General features: G+C 44.5%; 2 protein-coding genes across 8 annotated transcripts in view; one reads left to right on the top strand and one right to left on the bottom strand.

Annotated features, from left to right (window-relative positions):
• The window catches only part of mideasb (mitotic deacetylase associated SANT domain protein b), a 27,937-nt gene extending 3,489 nt beyond the window's left edge, over positions 1-24,448 (bottom strand). The window contains exons 1-11 of one of the 2 annotated variants that reach the window (XM_054795453.1): positions 24,110-24,448; positions 16,962-18,587; positions 11,670-11,933; positions 7,096-7,432; positions 6,955-7,021; positions 5,597-5,739; positions 5,412-5,515; positions 4,252-4,327; positions 2,524-2,612; positions 738-884; positions 399-524 (exon numbers count right to left, since the gene is read on the bottom strand). In XM_054795453.1, coding sequence (XP_054651428.1) covers positions 399-524; positions 738-884; positions 2,524-2,612; positions 4,252-4,327; positions 5,412-5,515; positions 5,597-5,739; positions 6,955-7,021; positions 7,096-7,432; positions 11,670-11,933; positions 16,962-18,404 — 2,796 coding nt within the window. In that variant the 5' untranslated portion in view covers positions 18,405-18,587; positions 24,110-24,448. Of the gene's footprint in view, positions 1-398; positions 525-737; positions 885-2,523; positions 2,613-4,251; positions 4,328-5,411; positions 5,516-5,596; positions 5,740-6,954; positions 7,022-7,095; positions 7,433-11,669; positions 11,934-16,961; positions 18,588-22,744; positions 24,067-24,109 lie in introns of those variants that run through there. The other variant, XM_054795451.1, reaches the window with a different exon arrangement.
• ptgr2 (prostaglandin reductase 2) overlaps positions 24,291-25,984 on the top strand; it is a 7,151-nt gene continuing 5,457 nt past the window's right edge. The window contains exons 1-5 of one of the 6 annotated variants that reach the window (XM_054795460.1): positions 24,315-24,815; positions 24,935-25,053; positions 25,154-25,345; positions 25,528-25,698; positions 25,764-25,973. In XM_054795460.1, the coding sequence (XP_054651435.1) occupies positions 24,779-24,815; positions 24,935-25,053; positions 25,154-25,345; positions 25,528-25,698; positions 25,764-25,973 (729 nt within the window). In that variant the 5' untranslated portion in view covers positions 24,315-24,778. Of the gene's footprint in view, positions 25,054-25,153; positions 25,346-25,527; positions 25,699-25,763; positions 25,974-25,984 lie in introns of all 6 variants that reach the window. The other 5 variants (XM_054795463.1, XM_054795461.1, XM_054795464.1 and 2 more) reach the window with 5 other exon arrangements.

Raw genomic sequence — 25,984 nt, 5'->3', positions numbered from 1 at the left:
AATCGAGCAGAGTTCATGGGGACAAATGTTACACAGACAGCGCCATGTGATGAAACCAAGTATGTGTCAAATTTGAAACAGTTTGGAATTCATTTTTAGGCTTTTGTTTGTTGCTTTGAATAACTCTTAATGAAGCCATGCGCAGTTTCCGTGAGCATGAGGGGACAAATGAGAATTGTCTTATCAAGCCATAACGCCCAATGTTACATTTCTTGGAAATTTGTGGGCTCATAAAGCCTGAGTCATTTCAAGCATTCTTGCTATTTCCCGTGAGTCCTGGTGGGCCGACACTGATGCATGGTGAAACAATGCCGATAATATCGCAGCACACAGGCTGTGTAAACAATCCACGATCCACTTTTACCGTTTTATTTGTGCATTGTAATCCCCGCACTCACATTCTCGGCAGGCGGCAGCGTGTGTGCCCCTCTGGTGGGGCAGACATCCTGTTTCCTGTCAGCTGACCCTTCCCACTTCCTGCTGTCCTCCTCCCGCTGCTGCTGCTGCTCCGGTCTGTGAAAGCCCTGCAGAGCCGAGGCGAACGTTTAATGAGAGAAGCATGATAGCCGTGCTTACATGTGATGAGGTGAAAATGTGTCTCCACTAGCAATGCATGTACACAACCACCAAGCACCCCGCCGGGCATCCTGGATGTGTGCTAATATGTGAACCTGTAATCTTCCTGTGTTAAACTTATTTAAACTCTACTTTAAATTCAGCGTCTGCATCCGACTGACCTTGTGGTCCATCGTGTCCTCGTCGGCCGCGCGGCTCTCCGACGGCTCCGCCTCGCCGTAGAGCAACGTCCCGTTGCGTCCGATCTTGACGTGTTTCTTGTAGGAGTAGTAGAACTCCACACACTGCGCCACCGTCTTGGTGCTCACCTATGAGAGAACCCTCCGTCAGTGTCACTCCAAATACAGGAGACGTCATCTTCTTTAGTATTGTTGTGTTTTTCTTGTGCTAATTTGGACCCTCCCCCTGATATTTGATCTACGTAATGTGGTGACTTGAGAAGGCACTAACACATAGGTGGCCCCGATGCCTTGGAGACCGTGTCTGTGAGTAATGTGCTACTCATGATATAATACCTGTGTGGATTGAGAAATGTGGTATTTCAGACAGCAGTGTTGTTTAATTCGGACACTAATTATGTCTGGCTTGGTGATTGTAGCTGCTGCGTCAGCCACTGACAACTTAATACACAAGTATAATTTTCAGTCTATTTCAGTTCATTTGCAAATATAAAAATGAAGTTTTGCTGTTAAAAAGCGTCTGTTTCATACGTTTCTACACAAAGGGATGCGTCCATGTCACATATTAAAAGTGTCTTTCTGACATTTAGTAGACTAGGTAAGGTTTCCTTGTATCCATATACTCATTGACTTATTTCAGCTTCTGTAGCTTTAGTTCGTGTCCTTGTTGGTGCAAACCAGGGGTGTCCAAACTGCAGCCCACGACTCATTTATTAGTGGCTTGTGGAAATAAAGTTAAACACTAACAAAAAAGGGAAAAATACATCAAAAAGGCACAATGGCACAAAAAAAAGTGAAATGTTGATACTAAAACTTAATAACACAAAGTTTTGGCTTGAAATATATGTAAATGTTATTTAAGCCATTTTATAAAATAAAAATATATAAATGTGCCCCCCACCCCCAGCATCCTTCGATTTTTGTGTTTGTGGTCCTCGGTGGAAAAAGTTTCGTAAACATTTTCCCCTCGCTCTGGATTTGTCTTTTTCTTTTGCGAATTTGTTGTTGTTAGGAGCAGCACCATGACACTCCAAAAAAAAAGCTTGTTCTGACGATAGCGCCATCATAAATACTGCAAAATGCCACTTACAGCCCAGTGAAAATACGCTATTAAGTCATGCAGCTAAACCGCTACTTTGTTCACACGCTTTGAACCCTGCGGCTTAAACAATGACGTAGCTAATTCATGGTTAAAAGAACTACAGTTCCCATGATGCTAGAGCATCGAAAGAGGAAGTAGTGCATTTCTGCAACAGAAGCTAATATCGCATGTTTTCAAGTCTTACAGTATGCAGCGATCGTGTTTTGAGCTGATGAGTGTGGAGTTACTACAGTTCCTGCTTGGCCACGGAAGCTGCAGAACTCTGATGATAAAAAGTGTCTCACGTCTCACCAGAGCTAACGGGTGCCGCTAGGAACACCGAGTGTAGCAAGGTTTATAGGGTGTCTTTCTGTGTAAATATGCCATTTTACAACATGGACACCTACGGCTTATACACAAGCGCAGCCTATACAGTATATGTACAACATTTTTTTTCCTCTTTGAATTTGGTGGGTGTGGCTTATATTCAGGTGCATTCGGAATTGACAGTACTACACATAACTGTCATTGCTCAATCACATGCGTGTCATTCAAAAGCCTGAAGTGGGACGTGTCAATGAGGTGAAAAATAGAGCCTGGTGCTGCAACTACTGAATCATGATGCAAACATTCCAGAGTGACGGCACTTTTACACCTGTGCATGCACACGCACACAAACACACCTACCTGTTTCTGCACCATGAAGAAGTCTTTCTTGTAGATGCCGATGCCTTTGTTGAACTGACGTCTCTCAGCTGCTGACCAGCTGTCTGATCCTGAGACATTTGAAAAAAAACAAACAAAAAAAACCCCAATAAAATACTGTAAACAAGCAACAAGATCTAGTACCGCTCAGACAACACGTGCTTGCATGTAGACGAGTCCATCCCTGCCCCCCACCTTACAAAACACACACTCCATCACTTGATAAACAATGGCTCTCCTGTCTTCTGCCCGGGTGGGGGATTAAGCACATGCCGTAACTAACATTACCCACCCCCCCTCCCACTTTTCCTCTCGGCTGTCCCGTTGACCCTGACAATCCTCCTCCAGTCACCCATCACCCCCATCAACCTGCACCCCCACAACACACTTTCACTGGTACAGCTGCCCTTGCTTAGAGGCGCAGTTACAAGAAATGCCATCTTTAACTGGAGGACATTTGGCAAAATAATCCACATGAGAGACTTGAGCATCTTTGAAGTGATGTGGCATTACAGGTGCAATGTAAAAAGTGACATATATGTATATACTGTATATAATAAAAATAATAAAAGTAGGCTTCGCTACACATCTTAAAATAAAGTTGTGGCAACAATCAGTTACAGACGTTGATCATGTTGTTTCCTGAAGCATGCCCTGGCATGACGTCACTGTTAAAATGTGAGTTGTAATGTTAGCACTGTAGCATCACCTCGCCATGCTAGCGTTGCATGTCTGTGTCCTCCTGTGCCGCTCCTTAATGTTACGCTGTTGTATGTGACATATGCTATCTAATTACATTACACAAGCGTTACAGCCGTCCGTAGTTACATCGCGGTTCGAGCATCGCTCCCTCACTCTATGGCGTTTTTTCCAAAAATGAATGAACTAAAAAATTATCACCATTTTGTTGTTGAATACGGCCCATTATTAGTCAAAACATTTGCATATAAGTAAACTGCATGTATTCTTGGCCCAAATTAAGCATTTCAATCATATAAATGGCTAAAGGAACTAAAATACAAATACAAGGCATTTAGAAGATGTTACATGTACTGTAGTGCAAAATCGGTGATGTTGTGAGCGCCTTTAGGAGGCGGGGCCTAGGAAGGGATGTGTGTGACGTCAGCTAGCTACTGTAGAGTTGCTGAGCGTTAGTTAGCATGGTTAGCTGTGTGGAGAGTGCCAGTGACTGGCATGAGTCGTGGCCAACAGCAGCTCCTGTGTGAATATTCGCTGCGCCATTGCAGTGGTATTCAACTACACTGGCCACTAGGTGTTACATTACATTGAAGAGAAAATAGCCACCAGTCAATGGAAACGTGTGAGTCTATAATGTCTTATTTATGTTTGTGTTATTTCTATTATTAAATCAACTATATTGGGTAATACGAGTGTAAAAGTGATTATAGGAGCTCTATTTCATGTCAACGGGGCTCTAATGATACTAAAAACCATATTCAGAAGGTCATAAACATTGTTTCTATGCTCTAACAGCAAAATATTCCATTTATAAATAAAGAATCCTACTTTGCGGCGGTTCACTGATGACAGTCAGCGAAGGACGACTGTATATGTCACAAGTGGATAAAGTGCTCCTAAGCACTTTTTAACTGTCCACATTCCAGCATCAAGACTAGATTTTGGACACACGGCTGAAAAATGCGACTCTGGGACATTTAAAGAGCCAGTAAATGTGAATGGAAATGTTACCTGAGTAGTGGTAGTTGGACAAAAAATGAGACTTGGCCAAAACGGGATTCCTCAGCATGAGCAGAGACAAAGCAGCCTGGAAAACAAGAAGCATTTAAACGTCACTTGACACTAAACAAGCAGTGATTACAATGAGCTTATTTTCCAGTCCTGCATCTCTCTCATCTCCCTGAAAGCTTGCATGAGCGTTTACATCACAATCTTGCGGGGATTTTTTTTTCTTTTTAAACATCAATAAAACTTCTCCGCTCTGCTGTCTTGCCAGACTGCTGAAGAGGAGAGTGGGCGCTTTGACAGCCAGGCCTCTCCTCCCCCACTCTCTGTTTCCTTGACAACATTAAACTGGTCGCTAGGGCAGAGAATCTCGACCGGCGGCTACAACAAAGGCCGCTCTGACGCTCAGGCATGCTTGTGCAGAGCTGTCGTAAGGGCGTGTAAATAGCCAATTGCGCAGATGTAAAAGTGAATTTCCAAAGAAGCGCAGCTGGGCCAGAGAGAGCAAATAACAACCAGAAGTGAGGCTGCCTCTGGGAGTCGGTGATGAAATTCTAGAGAGTGCTGGGTAATTGCAGAACAGCCCAAATGAAGACATTTAATCACGCGTGCACTCCAGAGGCCGGGTTAGCGGGAGCTATCAGGTTGTGTCGGGAAATCAGAGATGTGCACAAGGACTGCAATACTTAATAACTTCAGACTGGCTGGTGCACACATTTTTTTTTTTGACTAACAGAATGGAAATATGATCAGCGGCTAGACCTACATATGCTAGAACCCCAGCTTAAGCCTATAATGCAGAACAATCATCTTGATTTTAAAGTTGCACAAAAAACTAGGAGGGTCAACTGTTGGCATTTGTGAATGAGAGTGTGAATGGTTGTTTGTCTACATGTGCCCTGCGATTGGCTGGTGACCAGTCCAGAGTGTTCCCCTCCTCTCACCCCTTAAAGTTAGCTGGGATAGGCTCCAGCATACCCCTGCGACCTTAATGAGGGCAATCAGCTTGGAAAATGAATGAAAAAATAAAAAATAAAAAATAAAAGTACCAAACTCAGTACCCATCGATAATTGCATGTGTTCGGAGGGAAAAAGAAGCATGATGATGCTATGTACAGTATGGAAACCCGGTCCACTCCAGAATGTTCTGAGCAGGTGGTGCTCACCATTATGTCGCCGTTGCACTCGTAGAGACAATGGTGTGCCAACTCCTGGTTGGAGCCTCCTCCGCGCAAAGCGCTGGAACACGCCAGGTGCATGAGGTCTTTCACTGAGGGGTGACACCACACACGCCACCGTCAGATTGTAACAAAATGTTTGCAGAGATGCTGCAAAGCGTCTTGGTTCCTACCCCTTTTGTGGTAGTCTGGTTTCTCCTCCAGCTCAGTCAGCGGCGCCCAGACCAGCTCTGCTTGATGGGGATCCAGCTCCACCAAAGACCGCTGCCTCAATTCTGGCACCTCCGCCTGGTACTGCGACCCAATATTTATCCGTCTGGGAACGGCACAAAAAAAAAAGGCAGTTTGCTTATAAAGTACTGCTCTCTCAAGGGAGATAAGAGATGGTCTATGAATAGATAGCAGTGTGCTTAACAATGCAGCTCAACAATGCGATTGCTGTGAAGGCTCACGAGTGGACTGTAAGCAGATATCTCAGTAAAAACCCGTGTTCCGGGGTGTTCTGTGCCTCTCTTCGACTTTCCAGCTGAGTGCCTCTTTGTTGCTGAACAGGGAGCCGCCACTGCTCTCGGAGGTCACTGGGACAAGCTGTATGCTTGATTTGCTGGGGCGGGGTGTCAGGGAGCCTGGCTCTTTGGGGGGCCTAAAATGTTAGCAGCTGGCACCAGTGAAGTGATCAGTTTGGAGGATGCTGACGAGTGCTGGTGATGCGAACGATGCATGGGAGGGACAGGGGGATCAAATTTAAGGACTGGGATTGCGCGTCATACTGAAAAACAGATTAAAACACAGCATGCACTTGCACATGCACTAAAGTTAGACAACATGGACTAAAAAGTATGTGGTTGCGTCACAGGAAGTGCAAGAGTTGGGCCATGCTTTATGCTGTGTGGGTCTTTCCCGGTCTGGAAGCAAACGGTCACACCCAGGGCGTCACCCACAACTGTGTGGCGCCCCTATGGGTTGTGCTCAAAATGCATTTGAAGACATGCTAGCGTACATGTAGTACAGACATCCTCAAAGTTTTATAATCATTAAACTCATGCTCGATGACTTATAGAGAATTATTTGCCAAGTTGCAGAGACATTTTGCTTGATGGCGGCCATATTTTCCAGCCAACCTTTCTCAAATTCTACACACACCTGCTTGTCAGTCCCCTAAAGGTGTGTACCAAACTTTACTGTGATTTGGCAAAAAGTTTCAGCGGGAGTTTTGTTGAACTGCGTGAGAAATTTGAGTCGATAAGATGAGGTGTGTCCCAAGACTTTTGACCATGCAGTGTTTATCAGGCAAGGCTTGCGGATGACACAGCAGCACGCTGCGGGGTTGTGATGACTGGTTTACAATTTCAACATGTCTGCGCTCTCATTGAGGGCCACTGATGATTCAGCCTGGTGTCATGATCTGGATAATTGCCTGTGGAGCTACCAGCTGAGAACCCGTAGCGTGCGCTCTAGGATGGGGGAAATACAACTGCATATAAGCCTTGAAGAAGGGGGTGGGGAGGATCGGCTGTTGGAGAAAACTCACGGCTCAATGCTGACTGGAGTGGCCTCGCTCATCGCGGAGAGAACTGGAGGCGTCATGTCGCAGCTACCTGAGCGAGTAACACAACAATCCCATCAGTGAGACTCTACAAACGCAGACAGGGATGGCTTTGCGTTCACGTACTCGAGCACAGCAGGCTGCGTGTGGCCGACTTGGGAGTAGCGGGCGGCGGCAGGCCCCCTGCGGCGGAGGAGGAGGAGAGGAACGTGGAGAAGTAGAGGCCCGAGCCCTCGCGCACAGGGCTGAGGATGGGCGGAGGCGTGTACGGCGGCATGGAGAGCGGGTTGTCGGCCAGGCGGACGGGTGAGCGCAGGTGGCTCTGGTAGGGGGTGATGCTGGAGTAGACGGGCGGGGCGATGAACACGGTCGGCTTGGGCGGCGGGATGAAGAGGGGCTCGGGCCTGGGCCGGCGCTTCAGCTTTTTGGTGTCGTCGTCCCTCTCACCCTCCACACCGCCATTCTGGGTGGGAATTTCATGCGGAAGATAAATGACATTAATGGCACATAGGTCATACACACACAGTACGTGCTCTGATTACAGCTGAGGTTGCTAGAGCGCAAAGAGGATGGGGCGTTAACTGGAAGCAGGTGATAATTGGACAGAGGCTCATTATATCACAACTAATTTTTGTAACCTTAATAATGATTTGGAGTGCATGAGAAAATGGAAACATAGCTTTCTTCGACCACGTGGTCATTTATTAATTAAGTGTATTGCACAACACAGCGGCAACAGAACCAATGTCCTAACAGTGGTAAGGACCAAACTTACCAGACCAACACCAACAGCTGAGTAGCAACATTTTAACGCGCATGCGGAGCTAGCTTAAGCTGCTGGATGCTGACCACTCATGATAGTTCAACTTCAAGGTCTCTGCAGGTTTCCACAAATCCAATTTAGACCGTTTAAGACCACAACGAATACAATTTACGACCCATTTCACATCCATACAAGAAAAAAATGTAGAAAAGAGGCCTGCAGCGTGCGCACGTACTTTAGTTCCCTTTTGTAGATTTGTTTTTGCATCGCCAAAAATCAAAACATTTAAAAGAGGGACTGACATTTATGCATTTGTTTGAAATAAAAGTAAAGCTAATGCATTTTTAAGACAATTGCAAAGTCGTATTTTAAGACATTTTATGAGATTTTAAGACAATTTCAAACATTTTAAGGCCTTAAATTCAAATGACAGTAAACCCTCGTTTATCGCAGTTAATTGGTTGCAGACCCGAGTGTGACAAGAGAATTTCGGCAAAGTAGGATTCCTTGTTTATCAATGGAATATTTTCATAGTTACAACACAGAAAACCTGTTTACGACATTCTAAATACAGTTTTTAACATTATTAGAGCCTCCTACACATGAAATAACACTCCTATAGTCACCTTTACACTCCTATTCCCAAGTATAGTAAATATAATAACATTAAAGACACAAATAAGACTCAACGTTTATGCATTTCTTTAAATAAAAGTAATGCTAATGCATTTTTAAGACATTTCCTTTTATGAGATTTTAAGATCATTTTTGACATTTCAATTCAAATTCCAGTAATTCCTCGTGGCAATTAATTGGTTCCAGACCCGTCCGTGATCAGTCAAGTTTTGTAAAGTAGGATTCCTTACTTATCAATGGAATATTTTCATACTTGGAGCATAGAAAACTTGTTTATGACCTTTTAAATACAGCTTTTAACATTATTCGAGCCCTCTAGACATGAAATAACACCCCAAAGTCACTGTTACACTCCTATTCCCCAATGTAGTAGACATAACAGAGAATACGCCATTTAAGACATAAATAAGATTCGTAGTGGTGTGTGTTGTTGCAAATGTGTTCCAGTGGCGCGGACAGGAAGTGATGCCGAGGGTGCAGAGTTGAGTTTTAACTTGGCGTGTGTTACGGCCGCAACAGAAGCCTGTGTGAGGGGTTATCGTACCTGTTGTGAGATCATTCAAACCTGCAATAAAAGCCTATATTTTTCTGGCCATCAAGTCTGGTGCTTATGTGTCTCGCCAAACATAATTACATTACATTCATCCCAGCGTATTTGAATGCCTTAATTTGGAATTGTACTTCAGCCATTTTTATGGTGGAAATTGCTTAATTTAGGCAAAAAATACATAAAATGTGCTTAAATATGCATATTGTTTGACTAATGATTGACTGTATTCAACCACAAAACCACAGGATTTATTAATTTATATATTTTTCAAAAACTGCGACAGAGTGAAGCCGTGAAATTCGAAGCGCCAAGTGGTGAAGGACGACTGTCTTGGATTTTAAGATTTTTTAAGTCATAAGACCCCTGAAATTAGCTACTTTCGTCTTGTGGAGCTTATAAACCAAAAAATAAACAATAAAATACATCAGGAGGTTGCCTTCAGCCACAGTTGCTAACACCTGGTGCTCAAAGGATTAACTCGCCTTTTTTCACCGTGTCACTTCTAACAAAGTTGAAGTAAACTGCTTTGTTGTTTATTATGTGGTTAATATAAAATAAATAAATAAGTTATGTGGTTATGTGGCTTGCGTATCAAGGAATAAAAACCCAACAAAGTAACCTGTGGAGCATCTCATGTAGGGCTGCAAGAAACGATTATTTTAATAACCAATTAATTGTTGATCACTTTTTCAACTAATCGATAAATCTGATTTTTTTAACCATATTTTTAATTTCCGCCTCTTGGCAGCAATCCCTTTGTGAATGCATGAATGGACGGCGAGGACGCGTAATTTCTCCGACACAGAAATTGAAGTAAAGAAAGTATAAACAATCAACTGACAAATCAACGAGTCACTGGTGCAGACTGCTACATGTGCGTCACCAATGAAAAAATAAAAAGAACAAAACTTTCGGGGCAGGATTTGCGTTTGGCATCGGCTCGTCTGCTTGGAGAGAAGGGGCGGTGCCTTGTTTGATGGTCAAGTTGTGAAGGACATAGCAAGGTCATATGGCCTGCGCACAAGACACAGGACAGGCACAGCCATAGCTATTTGTAGTTTCACTGTTCCACCACTAGGTGTTGCGTGTACGCATGGTAAGAGTAGTGCATAAAAGTATGCTTCTTCCTACGCACAAGTACAAGTGGACAAAGCCCATACTTTGCGTGGGAATGTTCTTACGCACGCTCTACGCACACATCTCTGCAGTGGTTTGCTTCACAAGATATCAGAAGGAGGCAAAAATGTCAATTGCTCTTTTCCAAAGTCAACGTTGATGTGTGCGACTATCTTGTCTATCTATGACTATCTTTGCTGAAACACAAAGATAATATATCTGCTTTCATGGATGACTAAAGAAATGTAAAAATACTCTTATTTGAGAAGCTGAAATCAGGATATTTACAGTACGTTTTTTAAATGAAACGACTGATTACCAAAATAGTTGATTAATTGGATAATTGATGAATCATGGATGAATCGTCACAGCTCTAACCTCATGCGACGAATATCGCATTACATCTTGGTCATAGCTTGTAAAAACATCAGTGTTTTCATTGCTTTGAATTATTTTTATTCTTAAGAATGTTAACTAATTGATCCAGAAAGTTTGACCCTAGAACAGGTTATGTGTATTTCTTATTGGGAATGACGGGAAAAGTTGTACGAAACGTGCATGTCGATACATACTGAGCTCACAATAACATGGAAGGTATTATACTGAAACAAACAAACTTGTAGGTTAGCTTTGCTGGGTTAATTTATAGCCCCCAAAATAAGGAGTGAAGCCAGTGTGGAACATAAAGCAAGAGTACTGCAGTGCAATACAGTAATATAGTAAATCTCAATAATCTGCATGATCTGGGACGGTCAAAATCCCTTCCAATTAAATGAAGGGGAACACGGGGGAGCACAGAAAATGGGGACAGGGGGAGACTCGGCTATTGGTGGGGGGAAGGGAACGTCTGCATGGTAGGAGGCTGGAATTTCAAAGCAAACAGCTAGAACAGGGGTGTCCAAAGTGTGGCCTGGGGGCCATTTGCAGCCGGCAGCAGTTTATTTATTGGCCTGTGGCACAATCTAAAACTACAATTAATCAACAAGATGCAAAACAAAAAAACAGCAAAAATGAAAAAAAAACAGCAGTAATTTTAGGATAATAAAGTCGTAACATTATGAGGAAAAAAAACATAATTATTGAAATTAAAATTATACAACATCTAATAAATTAATTTAAAATATAATAAGCTGAAATATTACAAAAACATACTATGCAATACAAACTAAACAATAAAGTTGCAATCCTGGTAAAATTAGATTGGAAAAAAGTATTAAGTCAAAATATTATTGGAAAGAAATCAGACAATTACAAGAAAATGGAAATGTTGAAATATTTGGCGGGGGGAAAAAACAACAGTAGAAAAGAAAAAACAAACAAGCAAAAATGACAAAGCTGAGATGCAGGCTGTTTTTTCTTTCAATATAATCATAATAAATAAATATGAATACTGTAAATGGGCTGGTGTACAACATGTGAAATATCAAAGTGACCCCCTCCATAATTTAGATTTTTCAGTGTGCGGCCATGGATGAAAAAAAAGGTTGGACACCCCTGAGCTAGAAGGATACAAGGGAAAAACTGCCTATTACTGTTCTCTTTAACACTTGTCAAGAAATAATACAAATGCTAGCGGCCGTCTTGGTGGCAAAATCTGCGTCGTTCGACATTCCAAAACCACAGTGTAGTACACACCTGCTCTGAGCTCTCCGACAGGGAGCTCCTGAGCGAGCGCCGCCGGGTGACGATGACCGAGGGCTTGCGTTCGGCGAACTCCGGCGGGTTGGAGGGCCTCGCAGGCCAGTTGGTCACCAGTGCCGCTCCCTCCCGGTCGGTGCACGACGGGTCTAGCCGACGCACGGGCACAGACACGGGGATGACGAGAGGGAGCAGGCTGTCGTCTCGGGGCCGCTTGGCGTTCAGGCCCTGGTGGGTGGGGCTCCACGGTCTGTGGGCCTCCTGGTAGACAGAATTAGGAACATGTTAAGCAGACACCAGGACCTGCACATTTTCATAGCTGGCTCATAAAGGTTCATGCATTACTTACTAAGCAATGAAGGAAAATGCCTTGCCAATCAAAGGCAAACTACATGCTGATTCTACACTATACCTCATTTTGTGCACATGCACAAATCGATAATCCTTCTTAGTTAGGAACATAAAAAGCCATTGTTAACAAAACCTGCTATAAGTGTCCAAAGAATGACACACCGGCTCACTAATTGCCGTGTAGCTTTCAAGCGTCACAAAGCACATTACTTCTGGCACATTTACTTGAGACGGCTTTTTTACTTCCTGCTTGGTGCGCTGCCAGATGACCAACGCACTGAGTCAGACGGCGCTACACATGTAACAAATACAAGAAAAGCGCCTTTTCTATTGAAATAACTTGTCACCCACAAAGACGGCCTATCTAAATAACTTGTCACCTGCAAAGACGGCCTTCGGCAACCAGTCGTCACTTTTGGTTCCAATGGAAGAAAATTGAACATTTAGGAGCAATAAACCACAACCTGAAACAACGGTCTGTACGATTCTGGGGTGGAAAAAGGTTTACAGTGGTTAACTTCTTTTTACACTTGTGTGACAGTTAGGATGCTAACTTTTATTGTCCTCAAATATTGATATTACAATACAGCGGAACCTGTTTAAGTCAACGCCGAAAGCAAAACTGAAGCTAGCCACTGCTTGCACGCTGATTTGTGACTTTGGCCAGAGACATACCGTAAGGAGAATGGGCGGTAATAAAGGATTTTTCAACCGATGGCAGTTTGTTTGTTGGCTAAAATATGTGAAGTAATCCCTCGTTTATCACTGTTAATTCCGTGAAGTAGGATTATTTACAATTGGAATATATCCGTAAATATACTTTTTAACATTATTACGCACTAAATACCACCCCACGGTCACCTTTACACTCATAGCACCCAACACAGTAGACATAATAAAGGAAAAAGAGACGTATAGGACATAAATACGACTCACGTGTTAGCATTGGGAGAGTTCATTGTTGTTGTTTTTAAGACTGTCAAATGATTAAACATTTTTTTTTAATTTATCATTTCTCAAATTAATTTATCATGATTAATCATCATTTGCAACTATGTGTCAAATATGGCATTTTTTTACTCTATTTTATGAACAGAAAGATAAATGAGAGGACACAATTAAGGCTGGCTTATACTTTCTGCTCGAACGAGCCGTGCGGCATCTGCCCCCAAACTGCAGGTGGCAGTGTATCGAAAACCCGCGTCTACCACAGTACTAAACTAGAGCAGAAGAGGTTTGTCATTGCTTACTTTGACTTCCAACATGGCAACACCTGCGCGTCTACTTCTTGAAGAAGAGGAATTTTGTTGTATTTATTTGCTGCTGCGACAGAAAAGGAAGAGGAGGCGGTCCACTCGTTCTTTGAATAGGAATGCTGCAATCGCAGCTCATCATTCTTCCCACCATAGGGACTTACAAAAGGCATGCTGACCAAACAACATGACTTAAAACACAGCTCTTTATGCTTAACCTCCTGTGCGTCAGGCTAAGCTGCCTCATAAAACTGCAGATATTTCTGTACTTCAGCTGCGAGGATCTCCTGCTCGTCTGCCATTTTTTTCCGCATTGTCTCCGTCCGTCTAGTTAGCAAAATTTGGAGGTGCGCGTGGCGGGAATTTTCTGCATGAAAAGGGCCGCTCGAGGGGGCGTGGGTGCAAAAATGATGTCATTTGTCCGCACGAAGCCGCACGGACCTGAAAGCACAAATTGATTTTATTGTTTTTTTTATTTTACTTCTTTTCTTTTTTTTATGTTTAAAATACAATTTTCACATGTTTTATATGATTTTTTCCTGTTTTTCCTCTTGTCGTATATTGTACTGTAAATCAACGCGCTACCTCAGGGTTTAAAATAAATAAATAAACAACTTTAATTAATTAATTATTAGAATATTAATTTATTTAAATTATCATTGAATTTATTTAAATTAATGACGTATTCATTTAATAAATGAATACAATTTCTTGTATTCTTTATACTACGATATGAAATCCACTACTTTGTAAAATTTACCAGACACATTAGGCGAATTTGCAAAGTATCGGTATTGGATCGGTATTGCCGATACCAGCCTGAATTTTATTCAGTGTGGTATCGCACATGACTAACGGATGTGAGGTAAGAAAGTGTTTTACTGTGTTAACCTAGTTATATTGCAATGAGAAAATTCTGTTTAACCAAAAAGCTTTGAAATTGATATTAAAATGTATCATTAAAAAGGAAAAAGTAGGGCTGCAAAAAATGAAAAAAATCTCAATCTAATATGGAAATGATGTTTTTGTAAGTTTCTTTCTCTGTGTGTGCGTGAAAGGAGAAGTGCTGTTGACAAGCCTCATAAAAAGTGGGGGCACGGGCGCGTTGTGTACTTTGCAGCAGCGGGCGTGGAAGAGAAAGTCTTTAAAGCTGTGCCGGTGACCACAACACAGGCCCGGCTGCAGACTGCATCTGCGGGCTTGCATGCATGCAGCGTGTGTGGCTGCAGAGGCTTGTTATTGTTGTCACTGCCGGTGGAAAACTCCAGCAACTACACCGGACAGATATTTTGCTGAGCGCTGCATGAAGAGAGTGTTAATGGGAGGGGGATTTTGGGTGGGGGCGAGCAAGGGTCAGCCTGGAGTTTCGCTCCTTTGATGGAATGAATGGGGGAGGTGTGCAGGCATGTAACCAAACACACCATCAGCTCGAAGCCAGGAGGCAAATCCAGGGCACGGCTGCGCGGAGCAGCACTGACTCAAGAGTTGTTTAGCAACTTGTTGCACAATCACCCTGTGTGACTTCATGCGATAGCGGTGGGGAAAGGCTTTATCTAGGTTTATGAAAAACCGCCTTTTGCGAAAACCCAACTTTCAAGGTGTGCTTGCGATGAAGACGCGCATACAAGGCTACGTCAGCTCCTGAGTGTTGATTGCGCTCTCCTCCGACCACATGTCAGGCAGTCACACCGGGTTTTGGCGCTTGAGCCCCGTGGCAATTACAGGAGGTCCTCAGTTTACAAACGAGTTTCGCTCCTACGGCGACGGTACAAGTGGGAGTTTTAGTGAACGTCACAACACCGTACATAGAACACATGAAGGACATACTCTATAAAATGATTAACAAGAATTCAATGAGGGGCATTGCAAAAGAGGGAGAGACAGGCTTATTTTAGGGGGGGGGAAAGTCTCAATAATGAGACCACTACGCTGCTTAGTTATCAGTGTCATTTCATAGGAGCAGAGCTTTTCACATGTTCAAAGATGCCGTCTTTATCTTTGATGTAGCCAATGTGGACCGTCCATACATTTACTACATGCACTAAAAACAAATTATTGCATGAAAACACCAAAAAGCCAAAAGAACAACAACAACTAGATTATGCAAATGAAAACTAGTTGCATGTGTGTGCAACCAGAGAAAAGCAGGCATTCTGCGAGTTTCCACGGCGGGAATTACTTGTTCAAGATTCAAGATTCAAGAGAGTTTTATTGTCATGTGCATAGTACAACAGCAGTTATACCATGCAATGAAAATCTTATTCTGTTCATTCTCCCAAGAAAAGAAAGAAAACACAAGAAAGAATAAGAACATAAGAAACATAAACATATATACCAATAAATTAAGCAACAACAACAGAAGAGACATTAATACAAGCAAATAATACAAATAAATAAATAAATAAATAAAGTGCTATGAGTGTGTGCGTGTGTTGCATGCGGCGTGTGCGAGTGCTTCGTTGAGAAGCCTGATGGCCTGTGGGTAAAAGCTGTTTGCCAGCCTTGTGGTCCTGGACTTCAAACTCCTGTAGCGTCTGCCTGACGGTAGGAGTGTGAATAATGAGTGTTGTGGATGTGTGCTGTCCTTGATGAGGTTGTGTGTTCTGCGTGTGTTCTGCGTAGGACTCTAGATTTATAAATTATTGTGTAGAAATTACTAAATGTTCGCTGTATGCACATTGCTAGTAGCTGTTCAAGCTAATATATGTCAATGTTCAGTGGTTGTTGTTTGTAAATGTTTAACCTAATACACTGTATGTCCGTGTAGACATACAGCAGACATAGACATAGCCACGATCTAAACTGTTGCCTCACAAATGTGGAGAAAAACAGACAAAACGTACGGGACATCCATACATTGTGATGTACAAAAGTAGCCATCACACTGTGGGGACCTGTATTGTTTCTGTGCAAATTGCTAGCCAACCAGGTCAAGATGCTCGTCATAAATTCAATAAAGGGCAACAGTTGCGTCTGGCAGATATTGTGTAATCACTTCAAAAGCTCGTGGAATTCCTGCTCATGCACATTTGCTGCTGAGACACAGAGACATCTGGGTCTCGCGAGACAAACAAGTGACAAATTCTCCGAAAACAAGCCCAAAACAACAGAGTTTTTGCATGTGACTTTAGAAACACGAGCACAAAACAACAAGAAACTTGGGAATTTGCAAGCATCTTTCCAATCAAAGCAAACCCAAAGCTTGTAATGGGCAAATGTGGCAACGCTGGCCGAGATGCTTTGTTTATAGGTGACGTAACAGGTCAAGCAGGAGGCGCATATCAACAGGGACGTGAAAAACAGAGGAACCAAATTATTTTAGTAATGTCACCAATTTAGAGCATGGAAACGTGCATCTCCACTTTCTTAGCATTTCACTTCACTTTTTACTTTCACTTTCTTGCACGGCCACCAGGAGTCTGCACCACGCTTGGGAGACATAATGGAGGGGGGAAAAAGTTAACTTAAAACACTGAAAATTACGTTCTTTCTCAGTGTAGCAACGCGGAACTACGTATTTTTTTGCGGCACGCACATAGCTAGTCTTTTTCTTTTTGTACAGCATTAATAATTTATGAGAGTGTGTACACACACAAAGTCTCTTTTGCTGGGTGGGGGGAACAAAGTGTACGTGAGCAAAAAACGATGACATAAAGAAGAAAAAGGCAACGTAGCAATCACATACCTTAACTCCGTGCGATGGCAGCGTCTCCATCTCCGACGCCTTTTGGGCTAAAGTCTCCAGGTTGACCTCTTGGGACACCCTGCGCTTCCTGCGTGTGCTCTGGATGACGCCCGTCGGTGCTGCCACGACGTCACGAGTCCCGTTCTGGGGGCCCTGCATCTCCAGGTCGGCCTGATCCGACGCAGCAAGAAAGGGGTTGTTGTTGTCAGACGGTGCCCCCCCTTCCTTGGAGAGGCGCCGCGACCTGCGGAGCTGCTGGGACTGGAGCTGCGTCTGGGACAGGGGATCCGGCAGACTAGGAGGCTGCAGCGGATCTAATGACTGCTGGGGTTCTGGGGTGATGTCCTGGATGATTGGCTCCTGGATTTTGGGGGGACCGGCGGCAGAGGACTCCTGGGAGTGTACGACCACGGGTTGTGGGTGAGGGTGCGTGTTGGGAGCAGGGGGGTAGTAGTCCAGCACATGCGGGCTTTGTTGTTGCAACTGCTGATGTTGCATTTGCTGCTGGATCTGGAGCTGCTGCTGTTGTTGTTGTTGTTGCTGCTGCTTCATCTTTTGTTGCTGCTGCTCGTGCTGCAGCTGCTGCTGAATGATCTGCTGCTGCTGCTGCATTTGAAGGTGCTGCTGCTGAAGTTGTTGCTGGATGAGGTGCTGCCGCTGTAGCTGCGGCACCTGCTGCTGGGTGGGTTTGGCCTGCATGGAGTAGTTTGGTGGGTTAGGTAACCTCGTGTTGCCTTGGAAGGTCTGATAGTACGGGGGCAGATGCTGCCTGGGCTGACCAAAGGCCAACTGAAAAGGCTGCAAGACCGAGCTTCCCCCTGGGTGGGATGTGCTGTTTGGCTGGGGATTCAGCGCCCCAGGTTTAAGAGTCTCCTGGAAGGCCTGATTCTGCTGCTGCTGCTCCCACTCTAAGCCCCGAGCCTTAACAGCATCCCTGAAGGCCTCTGGCTGCTTGTCTCCAGCTTTGCTAGAAGGCTGTTGTAGAGTTTCTTGCATCGTCTTTACAAACGCAGCCTGGTTCCTGGTGTCTGCCACGTTAACACCTCCCAGGTAATTGGAAAACGTCTGTCCCCAGTTCGCCATAGTGGTCCAGGTGGCAGCCCTCTGCTGCTGGGACAGCGACGGCTGCTGCTGGCCGGACTCCTGGTGGGCCCACTTCATAGGCACGGTCTGCTGATAATGACCCCGGTTCTGGTCGCCCTTGTCCGGGCTGAAGATGACAGAGTTGAGGTACACGTGCGGGCCCTCCGGATTGGATGCAGCGCTGCTCCCAAGCTCAATTTTCCCAGCTTCTGTAGTGGCACCGGCCTGGACGTAGTAGGGCCCTTCGGGGTGCTGGGAGGGCTCCTTCATGGCGGCGGATGGATCAGAGAAAAATGTGATGCGTTTGCCCGTTCTTTTTGCGCCAGGTTTCTGCTGGGCTGGTACACTCATGACGAGCATCAATACACCAAGTCAAGGAAAAACTCTCTCGATCAAACTGTTGCTACGCAGAAGTCACGAGTCCATGACTCAAATATACCTCTTCAAAAAGACACCAAAATATCTTCTCTTTGCAGGTCTTGTGGCAGAAGACCTGAAGGACTCAGAAGGTTTTTAATTCTCATATGGGGGGGGGGGGACACCCTGGAAGAAGAAAAACGAGAGAGGTCAAATCATTTGACTAAGTCTGTGTAGATGAAAACCAGATTGTAAAAATAGCTAAAAAAAAAAAAAAAACAAACTGATGTAAACAAAACGGCTTTACAATCTCGATCCTAGGGGGGGTCCTCACAAGGGGGGTGTCATTATCACTGTCGCCTCATCAGCATGTAACAACCTCTGTTTGCTTTGTCAACAATAGACCTCCGTTTAAGAAAAGTACTGGGTGTGAGCAAAGAGAATCATTCTTCACTAACGTCACATGACACCAAACAGACCCACCTTACATTATTGGAACCTGGGGACTGGGCGGAAGGTCAGAACTTACCAAATACTTATCAATACTTCCAGGAGGAACATAAAATGTCAGGTCAAAGATCACCACTGAGGCTGCATCATCTGCTTTAAAGAAAGTTCCAACCGTCTTCCTGCCGTACTTCACGGGAGGTCCCGAGAGAACAGTGGAAGGGGGACTCACTCACTCGACAGTACACTCGTGCACGTAATAAAGACAAGTCAAAAGAAATGTCCACACATTCAATAGCCAGCGAGCCTCAGTAGGTTGAATCAGGACAATGGAGCCAACTCGCCCTGGCTGGTGAAGCTCGCTGGGGCACGGAGAGAGCAAACACAAAAAGACCCAAACACAATTTCAACAAAAGCCAAATAAAACTGTGATTTCAGATTAATTCAGTGCATTAAAAAAAAAATACACCTAAGTCCTTGTGGGCCAGTAAATGACTACCGTACATCCCATCAAACTGAGTCATGAGATCACCACTGGCCAATCTAAACCACAAAAAAGGCCCAAAAGAAAACAAATAACACCACCACTGTAATAAAGACTCTCTAACAAAAGCAACTATTTCTCCCTCCAAAGTACCTCAATAAGACAAATGAGAGAAAGTACATTTTAAAAGAACACTATGACTCATTGGAAAGGGCTGGGAGGCAGGGGGGGGGTCCCGTGCCCTTTGAACCGCAAAACTCACAAAAGGAAGAGAAAATGAAAGTGAGCAAGACAGCCGTGGTGAGCTGATGTGTGAGATAGCAGCGAAAGCAAGAAAAAAAGGTCTGTGCAAGGATTTTTGACAGCCTGTAATGATTCAATCGCCATGGCAACCCCCGCAATAAATATATATTTAAAAAAAACATATTATTCAACGGTGGCCAGGTTTCTGGGCAGACTTTGGCACAGCGCTGCGTGCCAAATTTCAAGCGGAGCACAGTAGTTTGCGTGTTTCTGGTGAAAACTTGCAGCCTCTGCGCCATCTGTATGCTAACAGATGAGTGCTTACAAAAGAGCTGGCACCTCTTATGCACCACCTCGGAGCACCCGATTGCCATTTAGTGCCCACAACTTACTCTGGCTTGTCTATTTTCATTAAATATGCCGCATTATACTATTTTTCAACCATTTTTCAAATGTGGGTACAGTGTACTGGAAGTGTGTTAGCCTTGATGCTGAAATTTAGACAGTTTGAAAGTGGTTTTAGTAAGCCCAAATGGGAACATTATTGTAAATAAAACTATCTATAATAATCAAATTATTGCATATGATATTTAAAATAAAGTTTTATAATAAATATACATTTTTATTACATATATAAAAACACACACACACATACATATATATATATATATATATACACACACACACATATATATATATATATATATACACACATATATATATACACACATATACATATACATATATATATATACACACATATATATATACACACATATACATATACATATATATATATACACACATATATATATATATATATATATTTTTTTTTTTTTTTTTGCAAATATATAAAAAAGAAAATAAGTCCATACATTCAGAAATAGCTAACATTAGCTGCTAAACTTTGCCAAGTTGCTGTCATTAGCTGACAACCACACAAAGTGTGACCAGGAAGAAGCGGGACATAATGCTATTTGTGCGTTTGAATATCGGCGCCCTCTAAGCAGCTGGAGGAAACCTCTGCACAAAGTGCCTATAAGGCAGGGGTCGCCAACATGTCGATCGCGAGCCACCAGTCGATCTTTGAGACTTTGCTGGTTCACCACGAGAGTATCGTTAAAAAAAAGTATTATCACATCAGTGCCCGCCCCTCCCGGCGAGTTTACCAACAGGCACGCTTTTTGTCCACTGAGCTGCTCTCCGGGCACACAAACCGCAAGCCCCAGCCAAGAGTCCAGACCCCAAAACCCAACCAGAGGTAGCAGCGCACGCAACAGGCATGCAGAGGTTAAGAGAGGGTGAGAGAGAGAGAGAGAGAGAGAGAGAGAGAGAGAGTGACAGAGTAGGGGTGACCAAAGTAAGGCTCAGGGGCCATTCGCGGCTCGTGGCTCATTTGCCGTTGCATTGCAGAAACAAAAAAATGCTAGTGGCATGGTGCTAAGCATACATGAAAATTATGACACTTGGATGTGGAAATGTAAATGGCTACTCTGTTTACTTTTAAAACAAAGCCTAATTGCCTAAGACTAATTGCAAGTATTTCTCCGATGTATTGCAAGTATTTCCACTGCTTTAAAGGGTTGGACAGGGCTGGCAAAGCTTTATTTTAAGATGTGCAGCGAAGCCTGTTAATTTACAAAGTGGTGGGCGCATACACGAGGGCGGGCTGACCTAGCTAGGGGAGAGCTAGAGGCGGCATCAAGTCCATGAGGGAAGAAGGTTTATCCCGTCATGACGTCATGAAAAGCCGCAAAAACGTGAGACGTGAGCTCTCAAAAGCGGAGCACACAAGTGAGGGTGATAGCTCATAAACAGGCTCTCATAACAGCATTTAAAAAGTCACTTGTGCATAATAGGAAGTGAACCATGTGTTTACATTGTGTCACAGTGTCGATCCATCTTAACAGCCCGCTCATGCTGCTTTACATGTTTGCGTGTGTCATCGCTTCATTACACAAACGCTGGGAAGTGGTTATCATTAACCATCGCATTATCGATATATATGAATTATAAATTCACCTTCAAGGTACTAATAGCGCTTTGACTCTTTTACCACATTTACCGGGGGATGACGCAGCATCAGGAGCCACTGGGGTTCAACATCTTCCCCAGGGGTACTTCAATATGGAGGATCGAACCAGTAACCTTCAGGTTAGGAGACGACCATGCCACCACCCAGATAACGATATAGGACAGGCACACATGCTCGCGTATAGACAGCCGGGCCCAGACAGCCGTGCTGGGCCCGCCTCTTCCAAGCGTGCTGCGCTTGAGCACGGATCAGGCGACTCACAATAATCCAGCCCGAGCCCAAGCCTAGTGCGAGTACACAAAAGTGACTGCTCAACAAGATGACACACACACTCATACTTTAATGCGCAGCTTGTCGACTTTGCGCAAAAAAAGAGGCCCCAACTCTGACAAACCTAGGAAGTGCTCTGCAATTGTCACCCTGTTCCCTTCACCGAGCCTCCTTAAAATAGACGGCTGCAGCTGTTCGTATCCTGCACGCTTGCTCGGGGGGCCGAAACCGACCGCGCACACACACACAGGCACGCACGCGCGCACGCACAGGCACAGCATGCTCACTCCCTGTGACTGCAATGCCATGTGATGTTCATATCCCAGGAAACCTCAATGACAAAGATGCACTTGGATGAGACGCATGCTTGCAATATTGAGGAGATGAGGAGGTCGGGGGGGGGGGGGGGGGGGGGGCGTGCAGCCTTGCACATTAAATTCAAAGGCAAGAAATGAACACCAAAAATAAATGTCAAGCACCACTAGCCGCCCTAATCCGGTTGCCACATTCAAGACCTCTTGCTTGCTGCACGCTGCAAAATAGTGAGACACAGGAAGGCAAGCAGACCCCCTCCGCTCCAGATCTTGCCTTCACACCAGTCCCTGTGCAGCCAGCAAGCAAGCTCAGCTATTTAGGAGACAGCCTTTGTCGGGGAGGGAAAAAGGGGGGGATTATCCAGCCACTAAAGCCTGCAGCAAAGTGAAGCAAAATAATTTTTAAAAAGTGCGGGGAGGAGGGAGGTTTCAACATGTCAACAAAGGCTGTCACACGTGTAGCAACTTTACACAACACGCACAGTGGGCGACGACGACGACAACAACAACAACTATAACAACAACATGGCCTCCTGGCAGTGATACTTACGAGGCGCGTTATGAAAGCTGCTGGATGATGGCGAACAAGAACCTCCTCACCGAACGATCCGGACCTGCGGCGATGACTGCTTGCATGCCTCCCTGAGGTTGACTCATGCTAGGCTGCTGACCTCACTCGCCTACCCTCACCTCCCCCTCCCCACAGGAGGTGTGGAAGGGCGCGTAAACAAGAGCCACGCTAACCGGATGTGCTAACAGCGCCGCCGTCTATTGCACATGATTGCGTTGTGATTGCACAGAGAATAAAAAAAAACGCTGCCATTAAATTGACGACACGGCTTTGCACGCTAGACGGTCGCGCTGCTCCCAAGCCCCTCCCCTTGTCCCCCTTTCGCAATCTTGCCGCCTCAACCACGCCCACATCCGTGCCCATACTAGGGCTTTTCCTGTGACAAAGCTTTCGGGCGCCGTAATTTACCGAGCAAGCTCGATCACGACAGGCTGTACGGGAAATTCCAACACACACACACACACACACACACACACGCACACGCACGTTCACTGGGGAGAGAATGTCGTTACAAAGAGATTCACCACTGAAAGTTATACATGAATTGAGTGTAATGTAAACAGTGTACATCACCACGGGTGCTTCAGACAGCACAATCTTTTCACACTTTTACATAATGTATAACAAATGTAACAATTCAATAATTATTCAATGTTAGCAACACTGAAAAATTGCAAAACGTTGAAACGTTTTTTTTTAAGTGTCAGAGGTGCCACAATAGTGCGTTGGAATTAAGTTGTTTGTGGTGATGCTGGATTGGTCTGCTTTACAGCTCCCACGTCTGTAGCCGACTGCATTTTAAGATATGCAGTGAAGCCTTTTCCCGCCTCTTTTTTTACACTAATGTCCTTTGGAAAGTGGTGGGCGTGTACACGAGGTGCTAGAGGCGGGTCAGAGGCTGTATTGTGTCTCCCAGGAAGGAGGTCTTTCCTTCATGACGTCATGAACAGCAGCAAAACTTCAAAAGCATGCGTTTGAGCGCCTCTTCTGCCAAGAATGAAGCAAACAAGTGGGGGCGATGATAGAGCCTTTTTACGTTTGGTGCTCACAAACAGGCTTTACTGTTACTGTTAGGGCTTGTCACTTTTGCATAATATGTGGCCTTTAAAACATACGTATCTTGTAGTGCTTACACAAAACTGCAAAGACATAAAGCAGAGTGCACAGCCTGAAAACATTTGTATATGTAGTACTGCTAAATCCACAGGTTTGGGTCGTGGGAAGTTGACATTTGGTGCGTGTATGTGTGTGTGTTGGGGTCAGTTGAGGCTAGCAACAAAGCTACAAATACAAAGCGGCTAACAATCAGTTAACCAGCCACACAAAAAACACAACAAAACTTACGCTTCTTCTGGCTTCTTCCACGACTTTCGCCCACTCTTTCCCTTTTGACTTGTAAAGTTGCCCGACGGCTATCTGCTATCTGTTATCTGTTATGACAAATTCCTCCACAAGGCGTCACTTCTCCGGGTAGACATGTTAGCTACCAAGGAGGCCCCAAAGCTGTCCCCGCAATGCATCTTTGACGACGATAGATGATTAAACGCAACTACTGCACCAAAAAATGTGATGTTAAAACCAGCCAAGTAAGTTTTAGTTCAAGTGCAGGGTGTTTATGTCCGAAATGTGCAGATGAAGTGGAGAAAATGACCCGCACAACAAAACGCGGAAAATTAGTGAGTCACCGTTGCTGCCCGAACCGCTATGGTGGGGGGGACACCAGGGCAAAGAGTAATGAAAGGTACTTCCTGCCTCGAAGACATAGTGACGTCGCACTTTCAGAAAATACCGCCTCACATCGCTTTCATTCATTTTCAAGATGGTAATACAATTTCAGCCACTAAATTACATGCTTATGTTTTGGTTTCAATGTAAATGATCTTAAAGGCAACATAACATGAAGCGATACGAGTGTTTGGCTAAACCGGATGTTAGCGTGATATTTATCTTGCGTTGAACTTTATGCCGATACAAACACTGCACATTAGATGTGCCTCCAATTGACTTTGAAGGATGAACGCAAAGAAAGTAGTTCTCAACTCCAGACCAGGTTGGTACTTTTTGTTAAGCCTGTCAATCCAGGGAATGTTCCAAAGACTTGTCTATCATGCCTTTTGCAGCATTACTGACTTTTTTTTTTTTACATTTTTGTTGCTCATGTTTGTCGAGGGTCAAATGGGATTCCAGTTCCTGCAAATTTCCGCCTGGAAGAGACAACCATTGCACTTGATCTGCAACAGGAGGAGGTCCTAGTTAGGACCCTTTATCTCTCAGTGGACCCTTATATGGTATTAAACACAAAAAACGATATTGTTTTAAAATATTATAGATTAATCAAGTATTGAATTAAGAAGCACTGAATTAACCCTCATGGGCGGTGCATCCTAGAGATGCAGGATGAATGAAGACACAGGTGCCGAGTACCTGACTCCATGGCAGCTGTCGGAGTGTGTGGATGGCGGAGGGGTCGGCGTGGTGGAATCAAGCCGACACAGCGCATTCCGTGAGGGAGACGTGGTCACATCCTTCAACTGGCCTTGGCAGAGCCATGCTGCTGTGAAAGGAAGCATCCTAGAGAAGGTTTAATGTGCTGTAACATTAGCAATCAGGAGATGCTTGACTCTACTGTAGGGACGTATTTGATCAAACTAGTTAAGCCTAACTCAGTAGCGCCCCTGCTGGTTGAAGTAGTGCACGCCATTAAAAAATGATGATGTTCATCCTCACGGATGCATTAACCCTCCTCCGTCTTTGTGCCACAGGTGAATCCATCGTTGGTGGATGGACATATTTCCTACTTTCTGGGCGCCGTTGGCATCACGGGTCTGACTGCACTGTTGGGCATGAGAGAGAAGGGTCACGTGACCAAAGGTGCCAATCAAACACTGGTGGTCAGCGGAGCAGCCGGAGCGTGTGGCTCGATAGCGGGACAGGTAATTAACTCCACTCTTAAGATTATTCTTGGTGAGCAATAATAGCATACCTGTCCTACGTCCAGATTGGCCGCCTAGACGGGTGCACCAGGGTGGTCGGGATCTGCGGTTCTGAGGAGAAGTGCAAAGCTCTTGTGGAAGTGTTGGGCTTTTCCAGTGCGGTCAACTATCGGCAACAAGACGTCGCCGGTGGTCTGCGGGAGTGCTGCCCCGATGGTATCGACGTTTACTTTGACAACGTGGGAGGAGCCATCAGTGACGCCGTCATTGCTCAGGTACCGCAAAG

Source organism: Dunckerocampus dactyliophorus, chromosome 13 (genome assembly GCF_027744805.1).
Source record: "Dunckerocampus dactyliophorus isolate RoL2022-P2 chromosome 13, RoL_Ddac_1.1, whole genome shotgun sequence".
In the NCBI taxonomy this organism is placed as follows: domain Eukaryota; kingdom Metazoa; phylum Chordata; class Actinopteri; order Syngnathiformes; family Syngnathidae; genus Dunckerocampus; species Dunckerocampus dactyliophorus.
Note: the sequence above shows the minus strand (reverse complement) of the source record. Positions and strands in the feature narration are given on the sequence as shown.